The sequence below is a fragment of the Acomys minous genome (assembly GCF_964271855.1).
Source record: "Acomys minous genome assembly, chromosome: 11".
In the NCBI taxonomy this organism is placed as follows: domain Eukaryota; kingdom Metazoa; phylum Chordata; class Mammalia; order Rodentia; family Muridae; genus Acomys; species Acomys minous.
Window position 1 is genome coordinate 33,273,145 of NC_140492.1, and position 19,700 is coordinate 33,292,844.

The window sequence follows — 19,700 nt, forward strand, 5'->3', positions numbered from 1 at the left end:
GTGTACAGGTTCATCCATGACTGATACCTGACAGAGGTGGTGCAGCTGCTGGGAGCTGAGCTGCAGTGGAAGCTCAGGAGCCTCGTCACTGCTGGCCTACTGCTATTACCACCTGTAGGAGTTCAATTGCTGCAGAGTGCTATGAGCAATTGAACCAGATGCGCCCTGAACTTGAGCAGTACCGCCTGTACCAGGCCCAGGTTATGTACAAGGCCTGCCTGTAAGCAGAGGCCACTCGGGTCTCCTTCCTCCTGAACAGTCAAACTCGTGTCCTTCATCTCCAGGCCGCTATCAAGTACAGAGAAGGGGGCCTGCCAGGAGCCGGGAGCCTCGTGGAGCAGCTGCTGAGTGGGGAAGGTGTGGAGGACAGTGGAGGGGAGAATGACCCAGATAGTCTGGTCAACCTGGGTTGTCTGCTCTACACGGAGGAACACTACGAAGCTGCCTCTTTCACGTTTTTAGCGGCCCTGCGGGCTTCTGGCTACCAGCCTGACCTTTCCTACTACTTGGCTTTGGCCTATTACAGCTGTCGGGAGTATGCCCCTGCTCTGAAGCCTACCACTGACATCACTGAGCACAGCATCCATCAGCACCCAGAACTAGGTGTGGGCATGACCACCGAAAGCATTGATATTGTTGGAGATTTAAACACTTTTGTTGCTGTTCTTTGGGTTTTTATTTTTGCTTTTTTTTTTTTAAAGAAAGAAGAGATGATTATAAAAGTTAGACATGTTGTTAGTGGGTTTTTTCTTAGAATGTGAAAATTTCAGTGCGAAATTTTGTTCCTAAATAAAAGTATAGTGCCATGGTTTGAAGATAAGCAATTGATAAATATCTGATATTGTTTTTACTGTTCACAATGGACTTTTAGCAGTGATTGATAATGTAAGTAAGTTTAAAGGTTAGTATTTGATTACTATATGTATGTAGCAAATAGAAGATAGCAATGCTGGGGGTTCTTATAGTATTTTGGGAAAGGGAAAAACATTTTATTCTATCTTTGACATTGTCAAAGTCCCTTCTAACATTAATGGTATATGAATATTAATGATGAAATTGTATTTATGTAATTTAGAATGATATAAAAACTATCTGAGACTTTTCAAAAAATCATTTTACCAATTGCATGGCCACAGTCTTTCAGTTAGCTCTTGGGGGGAAGCCATGATGTGTGCTACTCATCGTCCTCATGGACTGCATTTCTTACACATACAAAGGGCTTTAACTTTGTTTTTTCCATGTGGGCTTTTGTTCTTAGTAACTGTCAGTCTGTCTTGGAGAAACACCAAGAAATTAGGCTTTGAAAGTTTTTAACCCACAAACACCGCAAAGTCTCATAATGCAACAACTTTCTAGTACCTTGTTGCTATAATTAAACATGTTTTCTTTTCTTCCAGAAGAAGAAAAGTTTACAGTTTACAGTTTACAGTTGTGTGGCGATACAAAGTAGGGTGTTTATATATATTCATATACACTCACACAATGATCTCTTTAGGTAGAGAAATACTAGCAGGTGTGTCAGAAAATTTAACTGTAAAGTTTTTTTGTTTTTGTTTTTAGTTTGCATACTAGAATATTATACTGAGCCAAGGTGACGTTTTTAAAAAAGATGTACTTATTATTTACATAGTATTCTGCCCGCATGTGTACCTGTCAGCCACAGGAAAACACTGGATCTCATTACAGATGGTCGTGAGCCACAATGTGGTTGCTGGGAATCGAACTCGGGACTTTTGGAAGAGCAGATAGTGCTCTTAACTCTATGCCATCTCTCCAGTTCCTTTTTATTTTTTTACATTATTATTTGACCTGTTCACACAAGATACGATGAGTTCATATTTAAAAGAAACAGAAATGTTTAAATGCTACTTCATGTTCAGGAACTTTTTGGTTTGCTTAAGTCCTGGAAACAGTCAAACTCATTCCTTTCCAAGACTGGGAGTTTCTTCTCTTACAGACCAACTTCTGAGAAACGTTATGAACCGTCTTCAGACTTCCGTTTCCGTTGGCTGGTTGCCCTGGGAACAAGAACACGCAACAGTCTTGACAGCTATGGCTGGGCTGAGCAGCTCCCAGATCCCAGATGGTGAGTTCACAGCTGTGGTGTACAGGCTCATTCGTGATGCCCGCTACTCAGAAGTGGTACAGGTGCTGGGAGCTGAGCTGCAGAGGAGCCCGCGGAGCCGCGCAGGGCTGTCGCTGCTGGCTTACTGCTACTACCACTTGCAGGAGTTCGAGCTCGCTGCAGAGTGCTATGAGCAACTGAGCCAGATGCACCCTGAACTTGAGCAGTACCGCCTGTACCAGGCCCAGGCGCTGTACAAGGCCTGCCTGTATGCAGAGGCCACCCGGGTCTCCTTCCTCCTGGACAGCCCCACCTATCAAACTCGTGTCCTTCGTCTCCAGGCCGCTATCAAGTACAGCGAGGGCGACCTGCCAGGAGCCAGGAGCTTGGTGGAGCAGCTGCTGAATGGCGAAGCTGGAGAAGACAGTGGCGGAGAGAATGACCCAGATGGTTTGGTCAACATGGGTTGTCTGCTCTACAAGGAAGGACTATATGAAGCTGCCTGTTCCAAGTTCCTAGCAGCCCTACAGGCGTCTGGCTACCAGCCTGATGTATCGTACAACCTGGCTTTAGCTTGTTACAGCAACAGGCACTATGCCCCTGCCCTGAAGCATATCGCCAATATCGTTGAGCGTGGCATCCGTCAACACCCCGAATTAGGCGTGGGCATGACCACCGAAGGCATTGACGTTCGCAGTGTTGGCAACACTGTGGTCCTTCACCAGACTGCTCTTGTCGAAGCCTTCAACCTCAAGGCAGCCATAGAGTACCAGCTCAGAAACTATGAGGCAGCCCAGGAAGCCCTCACTGACATGCCACCCAGAGCAGAGGAAGAGCTGGACCCCGTGACCCTGCACAACCAGGCACTGATGAACATGGATGCCAGGCCTACGGAGGGCTTCGAGAAGCTCCAGTTTCTGCTGCAGCAGAACCCCTTCCCCCCAGAGACCTTCGGCAACCTGTTACTGCTCTACTGTAAATATGAGTATTTTGACCTGGCAGCCGATGTCCTAGCAGAAAACGCCCACTTGACTTACAAGTTCCTCACACCCTATCTCTATGACTTCTTGGACGCCATGATCACTTGCCAGACAGCTCCCGAAGAGGCTTTCATTAAGCTTGACGGGCTGGCTGGCATGCTCACTGAGCAGCTCCGGAGACTCACCAAACAAGTTCAAGACGCAAGGCATAACAGAGATGACGAAATTGTCATAAAGGCCGTGAACGAATATGATGAAACTCTGGAGAAGTACATCCCTGTACTGATGGCCCAGGCGAAAATCTACTGGAATCTTGAAAATTATCCAATGGTGGAGAAGATCTTCCGGAAGTCTGTGGAATTCTGCAATGACCACGATGTGTGGAAGTTGAATGTGGCCCACGTGCTCTTCATGCAGGAAAACAAATACAAAGAGGCCATTGGCTTCTACGAGCCCATCGTCAAGAAGAACTATGAGAACATCCTGAGTGTCAGCGCCATCGTGCTAGCCAACCTCTGTGTCTCCTACATCATGACGAGTCAGAACGAGGAAGCCGAGGAGCTGATGAGGAAGATTGAAAAGGAGGAAGAACAGCTGTCCTATGGCGACCCGGACAAGAAAATTTACCACCTTTGCATTGTGAATTTGGTGATAGGAACCCTTTACTGTGCCAAAGGAAACTATGACTTTGGCATCTCTCGGGTTATCAAAAGCCTAGAGCCTTACCATAAAAAGCTAGGAACTGACACGTGGTATTACGCCAAAAGATGCTTCCTGTCCTTGCTAGAAAACATGTCAAAGCACACCATCATGCTGAGGGACAGTGTTATTCAAGAGTGTGTCCAGTTCCTAGAGCACTGTGAAATTTTTGGCAGGAATATCCCTGCTGTTCTGGAACAGCCATTGGAGCAAGAGAGGATGCACACTGGGAAGAACACAGTCACCTATGAGTCCAGGCAGTTGAAAGCTCTGATTTATGAGATCATAGGGTGGAATATGTAGTAACTTCTAGACATGTCATTAGAAACGCTTTTTAAAATTTATATTTCACTCTTTTTCTGTATTTTTCTGCACACATTTGTTTCTTCTTTGACTCTGTTTACTTGAAACTGTGACAACCTTTCTACTAAGATAGCCACAGAGTGATACAGGCTCTTGTGCTTTTTCTTATAGATAGACACAGCCCACAGTTGCTGCAATTTCATCTCTGCATAGACAGAAATGCTCGGCAGCACTTAGTGCTTCATCTTTGAGCTGTCAAGGGGATTTAGCATTAGTCAGTCACTGGTACACAGTCCTGTTATGATGGCCTGGTAGACCCAGTTGCTGGACCACAGCAATTCATCTCTCCACCAGCAAAGAGAAGCAGAAGGTCAGCTTAGTCCTCTTTATAGATTTTGCTGCCCAATAAATCTAATTCTTAACCATTAAAAATATATAAAGTGGCTAATAAGCATCCATTCATCTTTGTTTCCTTTGGAGTCTTCAAGAGACAATGAATTGTTGAAATCAGAGACACTTTACATCTTACACATTTTTCAAAGATTGTTTTTAAAATAAATAATAGTCAAGAATGCTAAAAGTTCTCATAAAAACTAAGGTAATAAATAAAATTTTAAAATTCATTTAAGGATTGAGAGACTACCCAAGAGTTTTCAATGGTGTTTCCTGAAATTCAATCCTAAGTATCCACTTGATAGGTGATGCCTGACTCTACCTAGCTAGTTGTCCTCTGTTTTGCATACACATGCAATAGCATAAACACACTTCCCTCACAAAGAGCAAATAAACGTGAAAAAAAAAAACCCAAAGCTAAACATAATTATCACTGATAGCATGTTAGGGCCATGCTTTTGTAAATAGTGTAAATATTGAGTAAAATTTCAATAAATGTTTTATGTATTTAATGCAGAACAAAATACATCCAGGAAATACACTTACTTTAAATATTTATTTTAACAGGTAGCTGAATTCTTTCATAAACATTGGATCTATCACGTTTGATTAAAATTTAAAACAAATCAAACAATATGTGCCCTGCAACATTTTACAAGATAGTGTTCTCTGATGGGAATTCACACTATCACATCCTACTTCTATGATGCCATTTTAATTACATGCCACTGGCGATGCAATGGTTAGTGATTATCCCTCCTGAACATTTGTCACATGATGGGAGGATGGCAGAAGGATATTTCAAATTTATTATGACTTACTCAGACAATAAACACGGCATTCTTGAACAAGGACTATGTAATTGTCAGCTTGTCACTCGAACTAATTCCTGATTCATCACAGGAATTTTCTTGACAAAAGACTAGGTTGGAAAAATTTCCTTTGTCCAGAAGGTAAACAGTGTGATTTAAATACAGGTGAAGAAATGAGGAATGGTCCACACTGTTTATGGAGAAGCTGAAAATGGATCTTGCATGCTGGTATCATGGGAATGGGTGAGTACATATGATGAGCAGAGAGCAATAAAAGATAAAATGACCTCAGTGTGCACAAGCACACATCACTGCATCAAAACGTAACCTTCGCACTCTGTGAGCTCTTTGGTAAGTTTTTCCACTCATAGTTCCCAAACTATTGAGTCTTCCTAATATAGTAAGTAAATATGTCTTTTTTTGTTCAAGACGAAAAGACCTGCCAATACTTTTCCCACATTTTGTCATCACTATTTGGATTAAGTACAGCTGTCCTTGTGAATGCAAAACATGTAGGCTAACATGAGGTTAATAGGCAGTATGGGAACCTACTCATGATTATCACATAATTACAGGTTACAAACAATGGAAGGAAGCTGGTTTATAATTTCATAAAGTGTTCACTGAGTAAAAAGCAAAGTCATACCTTCAACAAATGTATGTTAGAGGGTCACATTTTGGGTTCCAGGAAAGAAAAGAAGAGAGAGAATATGCAAGTATTTTAAAGAATGATCTTAGCCTAAAAAAACAAACAAACAAAAAAACAAAACAAAACAAGGATTTTAAGAAAAATGTATAACTTATTTGTTGTGTGGTTTCGAAACTTCATTCTATAATATGTGTTGATAACTATGATATACACACATACTTTATTCAATCAAATGTTGAAATGCTGATATGTCTTGTGCAAAAATAACTGACTCAGGTTAATAGTTTTAGTGTTCCCTTTTCCGCACATTCTGGCAATTACTTGAAAAAAATAGAGAAAGGAACAAAACAGAGACTTTTAAAAAAATTTTTTATTTCTTTAAGTTGTATCTTTTTTTCCTTTATTAATTTATTCTTGTTACATCTCAATGGTTATCCCATCCCTTGTATCCTCCCATTCTTCCCTCCCTCCTCTTTTCCCCTTATCCCCCTCCCCTATGACTATTCCTGAAGGGGATTACCTCCCCCTATATATGCTCATAGGGTATCAAGTCTCTTCTTGGTAACCTGCTGTCCTTCCTCTGAGTGCCACCAGGTTTCCCCCTCCAGGGGACATGGTCAAAGGTGAGACTTTTTATAAGATGAAACACAAATGGCTGAGACTTACTTAAACGTATTCACCATCCTTAGCCAACAAAAAAAATTCAAATTAGGGGCTGGAGAGATGGCTCAGCTGTTAAAGGCCAGAATCACAAACAAAATATAAGAAATGCAGATTAGAATTCCCTTGAGATTTCATCTTATCCCAGTCCGCATGACCAAGATTAATTTAAATATGAACTCCATGATACAAGTACTTTCATTTGCCTGACATTAAGTAAGGAAAGTCTTCAAGAATCAGTATAATGTACTACCATCTTAGGTATCTAGCTTTCATTAATAAATATTTCATGTTTGATTAATTCTAGCAAAAATCTTAATTGTTTTAAATGATTGGTTATTTATATGAATGACAAAATACTGAACCTGAAGATAAAGATAATCTATACTTTGTTTAGAATGTAAAGTGTACTAGAGAGACATTGAGGATGTCTGTATGCTTTAAGAATGGCAATATCTTATTAAACAGATTTATTTTGGAATTCTAGTGAAGGTAAAATGCCTATCCAAATGTCAAACACTCTTAAGTCTCCATTTATGACAAGTTTTCCATCACAATATATATCTATACAGTGGTTATTTTACCATTCCTTTCAAAATTTCAACAGCAAGTGGTACATATGGACTTTAGTTTTCAGACATTGTTTACACCAGTTTTTACCTCAGGATTCTTATCCTGACACAATGAGAGGCCTTGATATAAAAGTTTTTGTTTAAGAATTTTATAAGGTTATAGTGTTAGACATCTTGAAAAAATGTGCATTCATTAAAATTCATATTTTCCATACATCTACACTATAATGCATCTCAAGACAAGCGTAAGGCGATACCTATTCTGGCTTTCTTTTCATGAATGATGGAGAATTAAACTCTGTTCTTTGTGATCGTGCAGCAAGCTCTTTACAAACTGAGCTATATACGCCTTCAATTTTTACCACGTACACATGTGTATACCTTTCAAATTCTTAACTTCATGTACTGAATTTCCAACTCAAGTACTGCTTCTTGGCCACTAGGGCCATTTTCTTACTTATGGCTGAATTAAATCATGACACTTAAATGTTCCCAAGGAAAACTTAAAACTATCATGTGGACGGATGAAAAGAGACTCTTCTAGCTATCCACGTATTGCCATATATTGAGATCTTCAGTATTATATTAATCGAGTGTTGAATGAAAGGTATAATTTGATTTTTGGTAGGTATATTTGTTGTCACAGATGTAGACTTATTTTCTCATAACATGAGAAGTATTGGTGTGTTAATGATAAATTATACACATTATAAAGAACTCACCATAGATATTAATTTTCAAATGAAAGTTGCTTGAATACACCTGGTTACCTATTCTTTAAAAGCTGTGTGTGATTTAAAGCTGTTATCCAATTTGTCATGCTCTGATTTTACAAACATGCCTGCTTTTGAATGTCACTTTCCACATAACGACTGAAGAGGCAAATACAATTTTTAAATAAGTACTGTGGAAGTAAATTTTGCTATGCAATTGAAAAAGGAAAATTGGCTCGCTTCAGGCCAATGGATATCACTGGGCAATGAAGCCACTCGAGTACAAGATATCAAAAGCTAACCTACTTCCCTTCAGTCACTGTGTGCCTTCTCTTTTTCAGGTTACTATTCAGTTTATGATTTACTGTCATGCTTTCCAATTAGGAACTTTGACCATAGCTCATTTTTGTGAGATTAGTTTTGGGAAAAACAATGATGAAGATTGGATACTACCCCCAAAATTGTGATGTAATCCAGGGCAACTGGCATATTTAATGTAATCTTGAATATTCAACACTATATAATTGTAAGAATAAAAGTGATTTCAAACATCATGGTGTTCTGTTACGCACCTATCACTAGAATTTTATATTAGTTCTATCATCTATTATCTGTAATTTTCCAATTAAATTATCAATGTCTATGCAATACTCTTTACTTCAGATTATTTTAGTTTTCCACAAACTAGCTAGAATTTTCTTCATATTGTTTTTATTTATGTCTCCTAATTGTATTTCCATATAACACTGGATCAAGTATATGAAGAATTCTACTCAAATTTGTATACATAATATCTTTCAAAAATTAATACATTGAATCTTTTCTTTCTAATACTAAGTTGAACATGTAATGATAGTTTTTCTTAACCTCTTGATATTTTTAATATTTATTTTTTGTTATGCTTAGTTGCTAAAATCACAGGTAACTAAAATAAAGAATAATTAATAGGCATTTTTATAACTTTATACTTAAGATTTTTTGAATCAGTCTTTTGAATAGTATGCAAGATACTTTACTGAAGTTAGCTTATTTGTACCATATATAATTTATTCTTATTGTTTGAATACAGCTATCTCTTCAATTACTGTCTCAAATCCATTACCTACTGAATGAAGTTCAACTGAAGGAGAGATTAGTTATTTATTTTCTGCCATTGAGTAAGTGGTTGAGTCTCTTCCAAGAGTTGACATTCAACCTTTAAGGTCACATTTATTATATAAAATCCAGAGTAACTGGTTTATTTAATGTAATCTTGAATAGATAGCACTGTGCAATTGTAAGAGTGGAAGGGCTTTCAAACATCTTCATTTCCTGTACCTGTCTATTACTTGAAATTTTATAACTCTTTTTATAACCATTTTCTGTGAAAAGAGTCATGTTTTGTCACATAAAACAACATATAGGTAATCTCCAGTGTATCTCACATAAGAATACTACAACCACCAGCTCCTTTTCCATTAAGCAAGGCCAAAGGGATTCTGTATGAGATAGATGGGTCAGTATCTAAGCAGGGATAAATAGACTTTCTCCTCAGGAATGTAGGGTTTGGGTGTTTCAGATGTCTTATCATATCATACATGGATATAAATGACAAATGACAGATCTCCTGAAAGTGAATAGAAATTAGTATCAACTTGAGACTTATCAGTTGACTTTTTAACCTGATGTTCATCACACACATATACTTTACAAAGACATTCCTTCGTGATCTGCTTGTTTGCTTTCTGTAACTGAAGAGTTTCAAACTTTTAAATTTCTTTCTGCTTATAACTTTTATTTTCAGATTAATTTACTCATAACATTTACTCTTCCATTTCCTCCTTCCTAATCCATCCACAAGCCCTCTCATGCTCTCTTTCCAATTTATGGTCTCTTCCTTTACTAACATTATTGCAAGCATACACACACACACACACACACACACACACACACACACACACATACACGTTACATATCGCAACATGTGTATATTTATAAATATAACCAATTCAGTCCATATAATGTTACTTGTATTTATGTTTTTAGGGCTGATCATTTGTCACAGGACAGCCAATCAATTGGTTCACTCTTCCCTGGGGAACACCACATCTCTGGTTCCCATCTTACCTCAGTTGCCTATAGTTCTTTTTGTAGGGTTGATCATTTTTATAAACATTAAGCTCTTGATAGTAATAATGGTACTTACCTCTTATTTCATCATTTGAATCGTATAGATTGCATCAATTATTCAACTTATGACAAAATATTCAATGCTACCTCACTCATCACAGACTATGTTCTTGGCAGGTGGAGTTGTAGTCTTTCTTAAATTCATCATGTCTCAGTGTTTTTCATTGGGAGAGTGTATGATTACAATATTCACTCTGAAGACATTGTTAGAGGAGACATATGGCTACCTCAAAGAAAAAATCCTCCAATGAAATTTGTGTGCAATTAAATGTTCAATTCTTAATGCCAACAGCATAGGGAAGCTAAGATGTTCTTCTGCCTTTCTGCACTTCATGTCCAACTTAATTAGTTTAGAGCCTTAAGGCTCAGAAAATTAAGAACCTGTTAATGTTCACATGAATTTGCAATGCTTTCCTCCATTCTAGCATGGCTTTTCTACTTAAGTTATGTGATTGCTTTCTATTAAATTGAAGGGGAAGTACATATATTTGAATCTAGACTAAAAAGTCTTATGAATATGTTTGTTGTAGAGATTTCAAAAGCTAATTTAAAAACTGAAGCTGTGTTTTCTAAGCTGGCTCATTGGTAAGATTTTTCTTTTAATTTTTTTATTGTCTTCTATTTCATTTCTCTTCTCCTCTTTCACTTTTCCCCTCTATTATTGTGGCATAGCTGGCCATTATTTTTTCTATCCTAGTATTGATAATGTGACATTAAGACTGATAGATACTACGGCCAGCAGGATGGCTCATTTGGTACAGGCACTACCACAAACACGACAGTGATCTGAGTTGATACCTGGAACCCAACTATGGAGGGATAGACCAGGGTTCTGCAAATTTTGTCCTCTGATCTCAACACAAGTGCAATGGCACCCATGGGCTTACATCCCCAGACCGCTACACAATAAATATAATAAAATAGTAATAAGTTCTAAGAAAGACTTTTCAGTGAATAATTGTCTGGGTCAATTTTCCCTGGTTCATAGAATGATGAGAAAAATGATGGTAATAATGCAAGAATATATAAAACTATGCTATATCCTAAAACACACCTGACTAGTTTGGTGAATTACATCAAACACATCTTTAATAGTCAGATAATGGACAAATATGGCCAAAGATTTAGACTATGCTACAGATATTTAAAGATGTATATATATATATATATATATATATATATATATATATATATATATATATAATGCTTGCAGATGTTTCATTAAATGATTTGATTTGATCACTGGTTTTGGACAAATAATGGATATCTTCTATATCACTGCAGAGAGTTGATTTGGTCTCACATATACAAGTTCATGTTTCTAGCTAGAAACCTACAAGTAGAACATTATGATAGGCAGATTTGGGCCCAGGGGTCCCGCTCAAACTAAGGCACCAGCCAAGGACAATACAGGCAGTAAACCTTAAACCCCTACCCAGATATAGCCAATGGTCAGAACATTCTCCACCGTTGAGTGGAGAGTTGGATATGACTTTCTCACGTACTCTGGTGCCTCACATTTGACCATGTCCCCTGGAGGGGGAGACCTGGTGGCACTCAGAGGAAGGACAGCAGGTTACCAAGAAGAGACTTGATACCCTATGAGCATATACAGGGGGAGGTAATCCCCCTCAGGAACAGTCATAGGGGAGGGGAATAAGGGGAAAATGGGAGGGAGGGAAGAATGGGAGGATACAAGGGATGGGATAACCATTGAGATGTAACAAGAATAAATTAATAAAGGAGAAAAAAAATTAAAAAACATAAAAAAAATAAATCTTAAAAAAGAAACTTTCCTTTATCTTTGCTTTGTGTAGTGGAAAAATTGCATATGTATTTATCTTAAAAGGTAAATTATGAGTTCTTTATATTTCTAAGTATTTAAATTTTATAAACATTACACACTTTTCTATAACTTGTTTTACATTTAGTTTCTTTCCCTAGTCACATTAAATGTATAGCTTGTTTTTTTTATTATTTCATTTTATAGATATTGAGCTTATAAATATTTTATGCCAAATGTACAGTGTTCCCTCAGAGTGGAAAACTGGTATGTAGCAATTTTTATAAACTAATAGAGACTATTATAATACCATTGCGAATGGAATAGTAATGGAGGATATGGAGCCTGAACCAGCCATATTCTTTGACCAGGCTAGGCTCCTAGTACTGCGACTGGGACACAAACCAAGACACAAAATCTAATATGACAACCTGAGCTGCCTGCAAGATATACTCCAAGCTCTAGGAATGGTGACTCAGAGCTTATAGGAGCTGTCAACCAATGACTGGTCTACCTTGAGATCTGTGCCAGGAGAGGAATCCTAGGCCACAGCACCAAATGGCCAGGGTCTGGAAGCTGGATGGCTCAGAGACCTCGGGTAGAATCAGACATTTTTGAATAAAACAACAACAACAACAACAACAACCACAAAACAATGCAATGTTCATAATGACATTTTGCTATACTCATAGGGTCAGTGACTAGCCCAAACATCATCAGAGAGGCTTCCTTGGCAGCTGATTTGAGTAGTTAGAGAGATCCAAGCAAAACATTGGTCAGAGCTTACAAATTCTGGCAGAAGAGGGGAAGGAGGACTGTGGGAGCTAGAGGTGAGGAGGAGATGAGGAAAACGTGACCCAAACCACAGAATCAACTAGCAGGGCTCATGGGAGTTTCATAGAGACTGAAGCCACAATCACACGCCTGCATGGGTCTGCAGCCAGGCCTTCTGCGTACATGCTGTCGTAGTTTAGCTTGGAGTTTTCGTGGGACTCCTAACAATGGGCATGGAGGTGTCTCTGACTCTTGCATGTTCTTGGAACCCTACTTCTGCTGGATTGCCTTGTCTAGCCTTGATATGAGGACTCACGCCTAGTCTTATTGAATTTTGTTAGGCCATTTTTGCTTTCTATCACTGGGAGGCCTGTTCTTTTCTGAAGGAGCAGTGCATCTGGAGGAGATGGAAGTTGGGGCACTGGGGGGAGGGAAAGGAAGATGAATAATGTGGTCAGGATGTATGGTATGAGAGAAAAATACATTTTTTTATAAAGGATGGAATTATTTAGTTTTATGGTAGCTGTAATTTTAAATCGATTAGACAAATTATTATTATTTCTTGTAAAAGGTTATAATATTTACACCCAGAACATGAATGTACTGTTGAAAATATATTTAACATGGACAGGTTCTCAAATCATTTTTGGATATCTTATGTGATAAAATATTGTCATTTTCAAGCTTTGATTTATGTGGTTCTGACTGCAAAAAGAATGAGCTTTACTCTCTTGTTTTTTATTTTTTTTTCCTGGTTGTCTTTGCCTATCTCCATTCTTTAGTCTATAGTTGGAGTTTGTTTCTTATGGATTTCAAGGTTTTTTCTTTATGTACCTTAAATGGAAGTGTACTATCAGTTATGCTTGCAATTTCATTTTCTTATCCTTCATTCTGTTTTAGTGGCTTTTCATTAATTTCTTAGAGAGTAATATAGATGAACATGTAAGATATATAGTGCCTGTGCTTTATTAGCAAGTCCTCAATAGTTCCTGCCCCACAAATACGTTTGTCAGACGTATTGGGCTAGAAGGCTGAAGATGATGCTCCAATGTTATAGAGAGCTTTGGGTGACTGTTCAGGTACCAAACTACCTACCATCTCACACGGGAAGCTACTAACCTGCACTCCTGGCATACTCAGGTAATCAAGTTTACTCCTTCTCAAGTCTCTGATAAGGTTGAAGACCAGGTAGCTTAGTTTTGCAACGAAGCTTATTTGTTTAGGGATTAAGATGTTTTTAGGCCTAAATAGATGTTTTAAGTTGATAATGGTGAGATATGATAGATATTGATTTACATTCAGAATTTTGGACTTACCAAGATAGGAAAGATGTTTTCTTTAAGGCTGTCAAATACAAATAGCCAAAACACTTAAAATGTAGCAGTTATATAATTACTGATTGTGTCATGGTTTTTCTTGCTATAGGCAATTTATTGTATATGTGTATTATAATATAAATGTATATGTAATACATTAAAATATATAATAAAAAGGAAATTATAAAAAAGAAATTTGTATTTGAGATCACAAAATTCTAAAAATAGGCTGCAATTTTATTTTCCACAAATAACACTTAATTGTACTTAAGATTGATCATTTTGAACAGTGAGGCAAAATTACATCTAACATTAATTGTTTTACAATTTATTTGATACTTTTGATTCAACAGTAAGTTGTTTTGATGGCTGTTTCCTCTTACTTGTAGGTTGATTTAAAGTATGATTTTTAAATGCCCAAAAGTTATTATGTAGATTTACTTTTACAGGGATTTTTAACTTGTTTTATTATGATCAGAATCTGTTGCATATTTCAGTAAGTGCTTGAAAGTTTTGCAAACTTTAATTATTAATGTAACAATTGTTATTGCTTATGAAATTGAAATCAGGCCTGTGTGCATATTAAATATAAGCTTTCCCACCAAACCACCTTGATGTCCTAGATGACAATTAATACAACAGGTGGCCACAGCAATAGAATGCACAAACATGGGTTACACACCAAAAAATAACTCCAGTTGTGTCTGTTAGTATGATTCTGGAACAGAGTAGCATTTGAAATTACAGACTGAATAAAGTAAATGATCTTTCCAATGCCATGGGCATCGTTCTATGTGCTGAATATCATACAACAAGGCTCATATACTATGGATCAGTGCTTACTCAGATAAGCTACTGAGAGCTGGTATCAATCTTATCATTTATGGTACCTGCAATTTTTAGATGAGTAAACTATAAAGTGATTCTCTATCACTGGCTTCAGAGCACAGGATTTTAAATTATATACCCAGTTTTTCTTCAGCACGAGAATACAGGTAGCATCCCATGGACTTCTGTATCATTTGAGCCAGTACTTCCTATATTCATATGCACATGTGCACATGTACACACACACACACACACACACACACACACACTCTACTGGATCTATTTTTCTGAAGCAAATTAATACAATGATCAAATTGTAAGAATGTTCTGAGAGCTAGAAAGAGAGTAGGAAAATAGAGTATTGAAAAGTACTGTTATAATCAATAACAAATCTAAGCCCATATTTCAAATTTCCTTTGTTCAATATAGAATATTAATTTATCTCTTATAACATTATATTTTGTTGTCTTAACCTTCTGAGTTTTGCTTTCTCATTACTGTTATCCATTCTCCAGATTCCTAATAAATTCACATAAAAAAACCCCAAGCTCCTCATATAGCTTATCTAACAAAAGCCAGAGTTCTTAGCAGTCCATTTTCAATTATTCAAACAGCACTTCACTTCCTTATGACTTTCCTTTCCATCTTTTTGTTCCATATGTACTACAAACTTTTGATTTCATTCTATCTAACATATAAATTCTTATTAAATGCCAACTTGTCTTTCATTCTACATTCAGTTTAGTTGCTTTTTAAAGAACGATCTCATTCCATCCCAGGCATAATTAATTTTCTCTTCTCTACATATTTTACATAAAAGATACTATGTTATACATATACATATATATGTACAATTATTTACTCTTATTAGAACCAATTATTAAGCAAAAAAGAGCACTTCTTCATGTTTCTTTTTTCATGGCCTATCCAATGGATGTTATTGGATGAATGGTGAATCAGTAAAATCCTAGAAACTAAAATTATCAAAATAAATATCATGCACGATGTAGTTAAAAGTGAGGGTGCCTTTAGTGCTACATGAAGAATAGTGAATTTAATATTAGTGGAAATATCTCTCCAATTGTCATCACTTTCTTTATTTAGACATCTATTTACAATTATAACATCATTAGGAAGTTGTTCATGTCTTTCAGTGGCATTAACGATAAACCTCCTATGCCAAGAAGACACAGAACATTAATTGTGGCCAAGAAGCAGAATGCAGCTACTGGCAAAGGATTAGATTACAGAGAAAAGATCAGTCTCCTTTCCCCACTCCTTGATAAGCAGAAGGAGCCAGTATTTTCTAGTTTATTGAAGAAAGTAAAAGCTTATAACAGAATGGTGAAACTGTAAAGCTATAAATCATATTCCAAACATAGAAGCAAACTAGGATATCTCCCCAGTAGGGTGTTCCTATCAGAAATCAGAACAGAAAAAAAGGAAAAGTCTCAGAGTGATTGTAAAGGTGAAACTCAGTTACAATTTGGCAAACTCCAATAAAGGCTAATCATCACCTTTACATTAGGAAGTTGCAAACATCACTAGTAAAACTATCAATATGTCTTGGTGAATACAAAACCTCGCATAAGTAGTACTAGATAACGAAAGACAAATTTCTCTCTCTCTCTCTCTCTCTCTCTCTCTCTCTCTCTCTCTCTCTCTCTCTCTCTCTCTTCTCTCCTACATCTAGTATCTGTGTCTTCAAATCTTCCAAGGTAAGCATATAATCTAAAGTATCCTTAAAAAACAGCACAGTAAAAACAGACTTGTGGTAGGACAGACAGAGAAATAACATGGTATAAGTTATAAGAAGTCAGAAATTAAAGAAATGAGAAAAAGTTTCAATTATTGGTAGATTGTCAACACGTTGTACAGGGAGAAAGAAAGGGAAATAACACGACTATGAAAAATCCACAAGTAATGGTATTTTAATATAAAATTAAAATTATAATATATATAAATGTATCATATATAAACACACACACACATATATGTAAACAGGTTCTCATCTATTCTAGGCTAGCCTGGAATTCTCCCTTTAGCCAAAGATAACCTTAAATTTCTGATTCTTTGCCTCAACCTTCCAAGTTTTAGGACTAGAGACTTTTTTCACTTCCTCTAGCAACCTCTAGCTTCTTGATAGAGTTCAAAACTCTTTGCAATATTTTATTTTATTTCTTTGTGGAAAACTAATCCTTATGTCAGCCAGGGACCTCATCTTTTTCTGGGAGATAACCACAAATTTTCAGTTCAAATCTCAGACTGATTCACATCTGGTGACTTTCATCATGTCATTTTCTTCTGTCTATGTTTATAAATATGCTATGAATCCAAACCTTGTAAATGCTTACAACATACATATTTTTGAAAGTTTACCGTCATTAATGGTTTGGTTCAAGTTTATTTAAACAGCATGAAACACAATTTCTACTGAATCAAGGCATCCTTACGCTGAAGAAGTTCTTTCATATAGTCCTGCGGTTGACTGCAGTTCATTTTTTACCAGGTTTCGTGATGTGAATTGGTAAACCAGCCCTGGGAGAGTAGAGGCAGCATGATCATAAATCTGAGAACAATGTAGAGTGTGTTGTTATTCCCAGGCCAGCCCAATTTATTCTATACAATGTCATTTCGCAGCCCTACCCCGTTTCTGTGATTTATTGGTGAGATATTTATTTCTTAAAATTTCTATTTTAATAATCTATGTGTTCAATTCAGTGATGCTATGTATACTTTCAATGTCGAGCAATCATTACCATTATTTGTCTCCAAAATGCTCATTTTCCTCACAGAAACTTTATGCCTATTAAGCTACAAGTTTTTTAATCTTGTCTACCCCTGGCCTTGGCAAGCACCTTAAAGTATTCTCCTTCTCTACTCTCTTTTGCTTCTTCCCCTCTTCTTTCTCTACTCTCATTTTTCTCCCTCTCATTCTCTTTCCCTTATCTTCCCTCCCTTTCTCTCATCTCCCTGCCTTCTTGCTCATTCCTCCTCCACATTCCTTTTTCTTTATGTTCCCTCTTTCCTGTCTCCTCTTTCTCTGTGTTCATAGTTTCCCCTCTGGCTTCCTATCTTTCTTTCTTCACTAATGTAGGATATCCTTATCTGTGCAATGATTTGCCCTTTGTTGTCTGGCTTATTACCATTCATATAATATCTTTAAAGTTCATTCAGTTCTTAAAATGCAGTCCATTTAAGGCTGAATAAAAGGTTTTGCGTGTATATACTAGATTCTGGCTTCCATGACTAACAAATTTAATGGTTCAAATGACAAAATATTGAGAGAGAGAGAGATCATAAAAGGGAAAAATATATTTGTATGTACAGATGGTATTTAGTTGCGTGATAGCTTGTTTACATCACTGTGGCCATATTCCTCATGGTGAATAGCAAGGGTCAGTGCAATTCTTCTTACTTCATAGAATCCAGGTAGAACAAAGTACAGGGGCAAGACTGGAGATTCAGCTGGCATGTCCCATGGAAACTGGGACAGAGGGGAAGACAGCCTATTGGGACTCTAGATGAGAGAAGCATGGGAGAATAGCAAAGTAGAAGGATCCAGAGGGTCCAAGAAACCTACAAGTAGAACATTATGATAGGCAGATTTGGGCCCAGGGGTCCCGCTCAAACTAAGGCACCAGCCAAGGACAATACAGGCCATAAAACTTTAAACCCCTACCCAGATCTAGCCAATGGACGGAACACTCTCCACAGTAGAGTGGAGAGTGGGATATTACTTTCTCACATACTCTGGTGCCTCACCTTTGACCATGTCCCCTGGAGGGGGAGACCTGGTGGCACTCAGAGGAAGGACAGCAGGTTACCAAGAAGAGACTTGATACCCTATGAGCATATACAGGGGGAGGAAATCCCCCTCAGGAACAGTCATAGGGGAGGGGAATAAGGGGAAAATGGGAGGGAGGGAAGAATGGGAGGAGACAAGGGATGGGATAACCATTGAGATGTAACAAGAATAAATTAATAAAAAAAGGAAAAAAAAAGAACACTTGCAAAAAAAAAAAAAAAAAAGACTGGAGATTCAATACTCCCTTCAAAGACATAATCTAAGTGCCAGCCATCTCTGCCCAGGGATTAACTTCTAAAACATTGCCCTACATCACAGGAGCTTCCCCAGCAGAGCTTTAGCAGGTGGACCTTTGGAGAACATTCCAGATCTAACTGTACTATCACTCTGTGTAGAGATTCCCCTTTGAGTCTCTGCTTTCAAGCTTCATTTTTATGGTTGAAACTTTGACTTAGATTTTATTTACCTACTGTACTTGTCTAGTATCTCCTCCACCTGGGAATTATCTTGGCTCCTTTTTGAGGCCTTTGTCTTTTATTTTGCTACTGTACTTTAACAATAGTAACATTTTCTCTAAAATAATAGTAGGTGTGAAGATGCAGCTCCATTGGTATAGAATTTGTCTGGCAAAGTGTGCGGGTTTACTTTCAATTCACACTCCTTTTATGTACATAGAAAATTAGAGAGGAGAGAGAGAGAGAGAGAGAGAGAGAGAGAGAGAGAGAGAGAGAGAGAGAGAGAGAGAGAGAGAGAGAGAGTTGTCTTGAAGCTATCTTAGATCTCTTGCCATTTTTACATCTAAAATGTGACCTACAAATTACTTAAGATGCTACCTTCTCTTACGACTCAAGAGGGATTGGGTCTAGAACCGCTGGATCAAATGGCAAAGGAACTTCATATATATTATTCCTCTTCTACTTTAAATTATCTCAACTACTTGTGTTTTTTTTTAATTGTTTGTTTGTTTTTGAGACAGGTATTCCTGCATTCTTTTAAATTGCAATGTTAACCTGAGGAACAGATGTGCTTAGGTGACATCCACATTTGTCTTCATGGGGACTTTCTCTCCAAGCTTTGAAGTGGAAAAGAAATGGAAATGAAATGTTTCAGGGTAGATGACAACCAAGGTACACATCTCAGGGACAGAACTGTGCTCATGGGAAGAACACAGTCTGT

The 19,700-nt window shown here is 37.4% G+C and overlaps 2 protein-coding genes across 3 annotated transcripts in view; both read left to right on the forward strand.

The window, feature by feature from the left end:
- Positions 1–1,827: 1,827 nt before the first annotated feature.
- On the forward strand, positions 1,828–4,573 carry LOC311608535 (intraflagellar transport protein 70A2-like; the record flags this gene model as incomplete). The annotated part of the gene is made up of 1 exon (XM_084801061.1): positions 1,828–4,573. The coding sequence occupies one exon, from the start codon at positions 1,828–1,830 to the stop codon at positions 4,045–4,047; it is 2,220 nt and encodes a 739-aa protein (XP_084657187.1). The 3' UTR covers positions 4,048–4,573.
- Positions 2,029–19,700, forward strand: part of LOC311608536 (uncharacterized protein) — a 148,348-nt gene continuing 130,676 nt past the window's right edge. Inside the window, exons 1-2 of one of the 2 annotated variants that reach the window (XM_084801063.1) lie at positions 2,029–2,086; positions 5,418–5,495. In XM_084801063.1, coding sequence (XP_084657189.1) covers positions 5,449–5,495 — 47 coding nt within the window. In that variant the 5' untranslated portion in view covers positions 2,029–2,086; positions 5,418–5,448. Of the gene's footprint in view, positions 2,087–4,531; positions 4,646–5,417; positions 5,496–19,700 lie in introns of those variants that run through there. The other variant, XM_084801062.1, reaches the window with a different exon arrangement.